Genomic DNA, 7,701 nt, shown 5'->3' with positions numbered 1-7,701 from the left:
CATCTTGTCACTGGGAGTGCGTGCCCTTTGACCCCTGCCCCTGTAGCGCTGGCAACCCCCAGGATTCCATTTCTGTACATCTGGTTTAGTCCGAGCCCACAAACGTGTGAGGTCGTACGGTACTTGTCTCTGTCTGCCTCACTCCGCTCAGCGTGACGCCCTCAGGAGCCGTCGTGGGCCCCGGGGGCAGCATATGCGGCTGTGCACATAACCTGTCACACGTGCCACATCCGCTCTCTCGTGCATCCGTCGTGGACACTCAGCTTGCTTCCACATCTCGACTGTCGTGACTAGTGCGACAGTGACCGTGGGGTGCAGACGTCGCTTCGAGACGGTGATTGCACCTCCTCCAGGCGGACGCCCAGGAGAGGGCCTGCCGGGCCATGCGGTGGTTCTGTTTTTAATTTTTCAAGGAACCTCCGTGCTGGTTTCCATGGCGGCTGCACCCGCACCGTAGTTTCCATGCTTACCCTCCATCGCTCTGGAGCACGCAGGTCCTGGGGTTCACAGGGGCCCTGGTCTGTACAGTGGCGCTGGCACTCGCCGTCACGCCCACAGCCCCTGCCGTGGGAGAGAGGAATCGGACCCAGAAAGCAGGCACCGCGGTCCTGTTTGAAAAGGGCAGGTGGTGAGGTGAGCACTTCGCCAAGAGCTTCCAGGAAGGGCTCGTGTGCAAGGGACATTAAATTTCAAACCTCTGGCCCTAGTTCAGAAACTTTTCCAAGGCAAGCAGTCCGTGAAACTGAAACCTCTGAGCCAAAGCAAAGCCGCGGCTGAGGGCGTCCCCTGGAGAGGTTAGGCTCCGGGCCGGTTCGGTTCGTGTTTGGAGTGGGCGCCTGTAGGGCGAGCATCTCCGGTGGTGTTTTCTGGATTTTGCATTGTATTGAATTCCGTTGTTACTCATTCTTCCCAAGCCTCAGGCTGGCCAGGAGCACAGACCCCGCACCGAGGACTAGCTTGCCGGAGTTGCCTTCCTCCAGGGGAGGCTGCGTGTGACACGTAGCGGTCTGCTTGCATGCGTCACCATTTGTCCCCCGCCCCTGCCATCACCAGAGCAAAGCACGTGTCTGTGTGAGAGCCCGCAGAGCAGAAAGCAGCTCTGCGGTTGGCTCTTGGGTTGGGAAGTGTGGTCACAGTACCCACGAGACCCTCTGGAGCTGGAGACCAGGCCTGAGGGTCCTTTTCACTTAGCTAAAGGGTGGCCAGAGAGAAAAGCAGAAAGCAACAGGACGCTGGGGAGAGGGCCGTGCTGGGCCCGAGCGGGAGGCTGCGGCACGCCCGGGCTGCCTTCCCGCACCCGGGCCCCCGTGCGTGGGCGCCTGCCGGCCCCGCCACCTACTTTACCGCACCCTGCCATCCCCCTCCCAGGATGAAGCCGGCAGGAAGTGTAAACGACGTGGCCCTGGACGCCTTCGATTTGGACCGGATGAAACAGGTGAGTGTCCTTTCCTGAGAGGCTGTGAAGGAGCCAGAGGCCAGGGACTCTCTTGGGTCCACGTGGCCAGGCAGGTCCACTGAGGCCCACATGGCTGCCAAGTCAGTCAGGGGGCCAGCTGTGGAGAAGGGTCACAGCATTTGTCCCCAGCCCCTGCCATCACCAGAGCAAAGCAACCCCCCTGCCCCTCGCACCCCCCTCCAGTGTGCACCTGAGGCGTGGGAGGCCCCGGGGCTGGCCAGGGTGCCCCATCTCCAGTGCACGCGCCATCCTGGCTTGGGGAGGGAGCTGTAGGGGTGGGCGAGGGTGAGGATGAAGCCCAGGACCCCCGCCCCTGGAGGCGCCCCAGCCTGCACTGTGCCTGAGGCCCTGCTCCCCGTAGGAGATCCTGGAGGAGGTGGTCCGGGAGCTCCACAAGGTGAAGGAGGAGATCATCGACGGTGAGCGGGGGCCCGTCACGGTTGGGGAGCGGGCCGGGTGGCCCAGCTGGGGTGGCTATCTGGGGCCCAGAGCCAGGGCCCCGTGGCCTTGTGCTCCGGTTCCGGTCCTCCTCCCCATTCTCCAGCTGAGGAACCCGAGGCGCAGACGAGCTGAGGGACTTGCCCGAGTGTGTGCACCCCCCTGGCAGTGGATTGTGCTCCCCCACTCCCGTGCTTCTCCCCGGGTTCACAGCAGTGCCCGCCCGGGAGGGCGGCCGAGGTCAGGGATGCGTTCCAAAGCCAAGGGCAGTCAGGCAGCCTCAGCCCTGTGTTCATTTCAGCGTCTCTGGACCCAAGTTGTCTTTTATGATTCTGCCACCTCCGATCACTGGGTTTGAGATCGTAAGGGAGATTACTGCCTTCCTAGGGGTTAGGGGGACCGAGAAGCTACAGAACTATTATGGGCCTGACCTAGTTCACAGGCTGCCAGGCCCTGAGCTGGGGGAGCAGGCAGGTGGCCCCCCCCCCAAAGAGTCTCTGGGTCCAGAGGGCAGGGCCTCTGACACGCCGCCTCAGACCTGGAGCCAGGGGAAAAGGGAGGGTTTGCTCAACCCGGGATAGAGCGGTGAGGCGCCTCCGTCACCCACCATAGGCGAGGAATCGGGCACGGTGGCGAGGTCACACCTGGGGGCTGGTGGCAGGGAGCTGCCTGAGATGCCCGCAGACCTGGGTCATACCCTGTCCCAGCAGAGAGCACTGGGTTCCTGTCTGTTCCTAACAGCCACAGGTGGAAGCTGCCTCGCAGGCATGTGGCTAAGCAGCCGTGGGGAGGTGTGGGCAGTTTGCGGGGGCTCTGAGAAACACCCCTTGTTACTTGACGTGTGCCCCGCCCTCTGCTCTCTCCTGGCCTTTTGCTCTAGGCTTACTGGGGTCCATCTGGGGAAAGGCCAGAATTAGGGGGGACACCCTAAGGGGTGGGGACAGGAGGAAGCTGGGGAGAAGAGCACAGGAAGCCCCTGGCCCTCTGGGCGGACCTCCAGCCAGGGAGTCAGGGAGCAGCCCACCTGCTCAAGGCCAGGGACTTCCTGCTGCCACTGGTGGGAGGTGTCCCCAGGTCCTCTGAACAGCTCCGGGATGCCCACCTTTGCAGACCTGTGCAGGGCTCCTGGTGCCACTGGCCCCTCCCTACCTCCAGGTCCATGGGTTGGTCGCCCCTACCCCAGCTCCACCCTCAGTGGACTGGCTCAAGAAATGATGCCGAGACCCACAGGGGCTTAGTTGTCACCCCAAAGTCTGTGCCAGAGCCCACTGCCCTGCTTGGCCTCTAGCCTGTGCCTCTGACTTCTGGGGGTCTGGGTGGGGCCCTCAGGAGACAGAGAGGGGCAGGCACCAGTAAGGACCTCACCGCAGCCATGGAGCCGGGGCCGTGGGGACAGGGCCGTGCAGAGGGCAGAGGAGCCGGCCAGGCTGGTCCCTGCTGCACCTGAGCCACCTTCGCGCCCTGTCCCACAGCCATCAGGCAGGAGCTGAGTGGGATCAGCACCTCGTAGTGCGCTCGGCCCCGCCACCCAGGATGCAGTCCTCCGGACAACGGGACAGCGAGGAGCCCCGCCGGCCCGGGCCTCAGCACACGCGACACGCGCCGAGGCCAGGACGTGCTTCATTTAAAGTCTTAACCTGTGATAAAATATTAAAATGAGGAAAAAGGTCAAGTCCCGGATTTTTTTAGACCCTACCTGACACAGAACGCCAGGTCCGCTCGCCTTTTTTGTATTTTATATTTGCCTATTTAAGTGTACGTTTCCTTCGGTTTATAGAGAAGACGCCCCAGGTCACGCGCTTCCTTAGGTGGTTCCTCCCGGTGACGCTGGCCCGCCGTGGCTGGCGGTGGCGTGTCCATGCGCAGCCCCCCCCAGCGTCCTGGCGTGGCCGTCGTCCACGCCCCGCACCGTCTGTGTCCACGTGGTAATAAACGCTTACTGTCCACACGCTCGGCTCCCGCGCACTCTCTACGCCGGCTCCGGTCGCTCCTGGCTGGGGACGCCACAGGGCAGAAAGGCCCATGACCGTGGTGCCAGGAGCAAGGTGGGGTCCTTGGGTGGGGAACCAGGCCAGATCCAGACGTGGAAGGACAGAGAGGGTGAGCTGGGCAGCGCAGGCCCTTCCAGCCAGGTCCAGGGGAGGCCTGGGAGCCACCCCCACGGGGCACTGGGGGGCAGGCCCTGAGTGGCACCTACGCCCCGGACAGCGAACGGAGTCCGCGTGCGCTCTGGCCGCCAGGGCTGGACAGGGTCCCCGTTTGACCCGCCGTGACACAGGTGGGGCTATAGAAGCAGAAGGCGGGCTTTCCCCCCACTCCGCCTCCAGAGGGGACCTGGGCCCCTACCCCGGTGCCCCATCTCCAGTGCACGCGCCATCCTGGCTTGGGGAGGGAGCTGTGGGGGTGGGCGAGGGTGAGGATGAAGCCCAGGACCCCCGCCCCTGGAGGCGCCCCAGCCTGCACTGTGCCTGAGGCCCTGCTCCCCGTAGGAGATCCTGGAGGAGGTGGTCCGGGAGCTCCACAAGGTGAAGGAGGAGATCATCGACGGTGAGCGGGGGCCCGTCACGGTTGGGGAGCGGGCCGGGTGGCCCAGCTGGGGTGGCCATCTGGGGCCCAGAGCCAGGGCCCCGTGGCCTTGTGCTCCAGTTCCGGTCCTCCTCCCCATTCTCCAGCTGAGGAACCCGAGGCGCAGACGAGCTGAGGGACTTGCCCGAGTGTGTGCACCCCCCTGGCAGTGGATTGTGCTCCCCCACTCCCGTGCTTCTCCCCGGGTTCACAGCAGTGCCCGCCCGGGAGGGCGGCCGAGGTCAGGGATGCGTTCCAAAGCCAAGGGCAGTCAGGCAGCCTCAGCCCTGTGTTCATTTCAGCGTCTCTGGACCCAAGTTGTCTTTTATGATTCTGCCACCTCCGATCACTGGGTTTGAGATCGTAAGGGAGATTACTGCCTTCCTAGGGGTTAGGGGGACCGAGAAGCTACAGAACTATTATGGGCCTGACCTAGTTCACAGGCTGCCAGGCCCTGAGCTGGGGGAGCAGGCAGGTGGCCCCCCCCAAAGAGTCTCTGGGTCCAGAGGGCAGGGCCTCTGACACGCCGCCTCAGACCTGGAGCCAGGGGAAAAGGGAGGGTTTGCTCAACCCGGGATAGAGCGGTGAGGCGCCTCCGTCACCCACCATAGGCGAGGAATCGGGCACGGTGGCGAGGTCACACCTGGGGGCTGGTGGCAGGGAGCTGCCTGAGATGCCCGCAGACCTGGGTCATACCCTGTCCCAGCAGAGAGCACTGGGTTCCTGTCTGTTCCTAACAGCCACAGGTGGAAGCTGCCTCGCAGGCATGTGGCTAAGCAGCCGTGGGGAGGTGTGGGCAGTTTGCGGGGGCTCTGAGAAACACCCCTTGTTACTTGACGTGTGCCCCGCCCTCTGCTCTCTCCTGGCCTTTTGCTCTAGGCTTACTGGGGTCCATCTGGGGAAAGGCCAGAATTAGGGGGGACACCCTAAGGGGTGGGGACAGGAGGAAGCTGGGGAGAAGAGCACAGGAAGCCCCTGGCCCTCTGGGCGGACCTCCAGCCAGGGAGTCAGGGAGCAGCCCACCTGCTCAAGGCCAGGGACTTCCTGCTGCCACTGGTGGGAGGTGTCCCCAGGTCCTCTGAACAGCTCCGGGATGCCCACCTTTGCAGACCTGTGCAGGGCTCCTGGTGCCACTGGCCCCTCCCTACCTCCAGGTCCATGGGTTGGTCGCCCCTACCCCAGCTCCACCCTCAGTGGACTGGCTCAAGAAATGATGCCGAGACCCACAGGGGCTTAGTTGTCACCCCAAAGTCTGTGCCAGAGCCCACTGCCCTGCTTGGCCTCTAGCCTGTGCCTCTGACTTCTGGGGGTCTGGGTGGGGCCCTCAGGAGACAGAGAGGGGCAGGCACCAGTAAGGACCTCACCGCAGCCATGGAGCCGGGGCCGTGGGGACAGGGCCGTGCAGAGGGCAGAGGAGCCGGCCAGGCTGGTCCCTGCTGCACCTGAGCCACCTTCGCGCCCTGTCCCACAGCCATCAGGCAGGAGCTGAGTGGGATCAGCACCTCGTAGTGCGCTCGGCCCCGCCACCCAGGATGCAGTCCTCCGGACAACGGGACAGCGAGGAGCCCCGCCGGCCCGGGCCTCAGCACACGCGACACGCGCCGAGGCCAGGACGTGCTTCATTTAAAGTCTTAACCTGTGATAAAATATTAAAATGAGGAAAAAGGTCAAGTCCCGGATTTTTTTAGACCCTACCTGACACAGAACGCCAGGTCCGCTCGCCTTTTTTGTATTTTATATTTGCCTATTTAAGTGTACGTTTCCTTCGGTTTATAGAGAAGACGCCCCAGGTCACGCGCTTCCTTAGGTGGTTCCTCCCGGTGACGCTGGCCCGCCGTGGCTGGCGGTGGCGTGTCCATGCGCAGCCCCCCCCCAGCGTCCTGGCGTGGCGGTCGTCCACGCCCCGCACCGTCTGTGTCCACGTGGTAATAAACGCTTACTGTCCACACGCTCGGCTCCCGCGCACTCTCTACGCCGGCTCCGGTCGCTCCTGGCTGGAGACGCCACAGGGCAGAAAGGCCCATGACCGTGGTGCCAGGAGCAAGGTGGGGTCCTTGGGTGGGGAACCAGGCCAGATCCAGACGTGGAAGGACAGAGAGGGTGAGCTGGGCAGCGCAGGCCCTTCCAGCCAGGTCCAGGGGAGGCCTGGGAGCCACCCCCACGGGGCACTGGGGGGCAGGCCCTGAGTGGCACCTACGCCCCGGACAGCAAACGGAGTCCGCATGCGCTCTGGCCGCCAGGGCTGGACAGGGTCCCCGTTTGACCCGCCGTGACACAGGTGGGGCTATAGAAGCAAAAGGCGGGCTTTCCCCCCACTCCGCCTCCAGAGGGGACCTGGGCCCCTACCCCCTGGGCAGCAGGGACGCCCAAAGCCCTCCTGAGGCTCTTGCCGGCCGTTCTCAGACCAAGCAAGTACCCATCGTAGCCAGGGAGGTCCTGACTCTAGCCTGGGCCACTGCTGCCCCTGGACCAGGAGTGAGGCCCCAGCCAGTGGCGCAGGCCTTGGAACCCTGTGACCTTCTCACAGCCAGCAGTGTGCCCAGCCCCTGGCCCAGCCATCCTGAGGGCCATGGGAGGGGACATGAGAGAGGACCCCAGTCTGGCTGATAAGGAGACTTTCTGGCCAGGCTCTGGACATACTTCATCCGCTGCGTGCCCCAGGGCCCCTCAGAGACGACGAGAGGACGGCTCTGCCCATTCAGAGGTCAGCCCGAGGCTCAGACCCCTGTGCGCTGGCCCGGGTCCCAGCTGCCTTCCACCTCCGTAGGTCCCCAGGTCCCAGAGTGCCGCAGTCCTAGGGCCCGGGGGTGGGGCCGCCGAGGGGCTGATGAGAGGGATGCCTCCCGCGGGCTCGGCAGTGCCACCAGCCCCTGCCACGGTCAGGACAGCCTGTTCCCCTTTACAGACACCGAGGACCCCTGCCTGCTTCCCTTTCTCTCGGAGCCACAGTTCACTTGGGCAGTCACCTGTCTGTCCAGCCACCATGTTCTGGCCTGTGGCCACTGTGCTGTGAGATTCAAGCCCCACATCTGAGCTGTGGGGGACAACCCACGGTGCCCAGCCTGAACCTTCTGGGGGCTCAGCACACGCTTCCCACAGGGGTGCAGGCTCAAGGTAGAGCAGGAGTTGGGCAGGTGGGGGGACAGGTGGCAGGAGCACGTGACGTGGACCAAGGGGAGGTGACGTCTGCAGCACCTGGCCCAGAGGCGCAAAGGAGGGGAGGCTGGTAACGAGGGGCTTCT

General features: G+C 64.2%; 1 protein-coding gene and 1 long non-coding RNA gene across 6 annotated transcripts in view; both read left to right on the top strand.

Annotated features, from left to right (window-relative positions):
- The window catches only part of EVL (Enah/Vasp-like), a 133,853-nt gene extending 130,287 nt beyond the window's left edge, over positions 1–3,566 (top strand). For all 5 annotated transcript variants that reach the window (XM_023520485.1, XM_023520483.1, XM_023520482.1 and 2 more), the window contains 3 exons: positions 1,369–1,435; positions 1,818–1,875; positions 3,367–3,566. In XM_023520485.1, coding sequence (XP_023376253.1) covers positions 1,369–1,435; positions 1,818–1,875; positions 3,367–3,404 — 163 coding nt within the window. In that variant the 3' untranslated portion in view covers positions 3,405–3,566. The remainder of the gene's footprint in view (positions 1–1,368; positions 1,436–1,817; positions 1,876–3,366) is intronic.
- A 782-nt stretch (positions 3,567–4,348) lies between these two features.
- On the top strand, positions 4,349–6,407 carry LOC105302286. The gene is made up of 2 exons (XR_896808.2): positions 4,349–4,441; positions 5,931–6,407. It is a non-coding gene; the product is annotated as an uncharacterized LOC105302286 (long non-coding RNA).
- Positions 6,408–7,701: the final 1,294 nt, after the last annotated feature.

This window comes from Pteropus vampyrus, unplaced genomic scaffold (assembly GCF_000151845.1).
Source record: "Pteropus vampyrus isolate Shadow unplaced genomic scaffold, Pvam_2.0 Scaffold268, whole genome shotgun sequence".
Lineage (NCBI taxonomy): Eukaryota > Metazoa > Chordata > Mammalia > Chiroptera > Pteropodidae > Pteropus > Pteropus vampyrus.
Note: the sequence above shows the minus strand (reverse complement) of the source record. Positions and strands in the feature narration are given on the sequence as shown.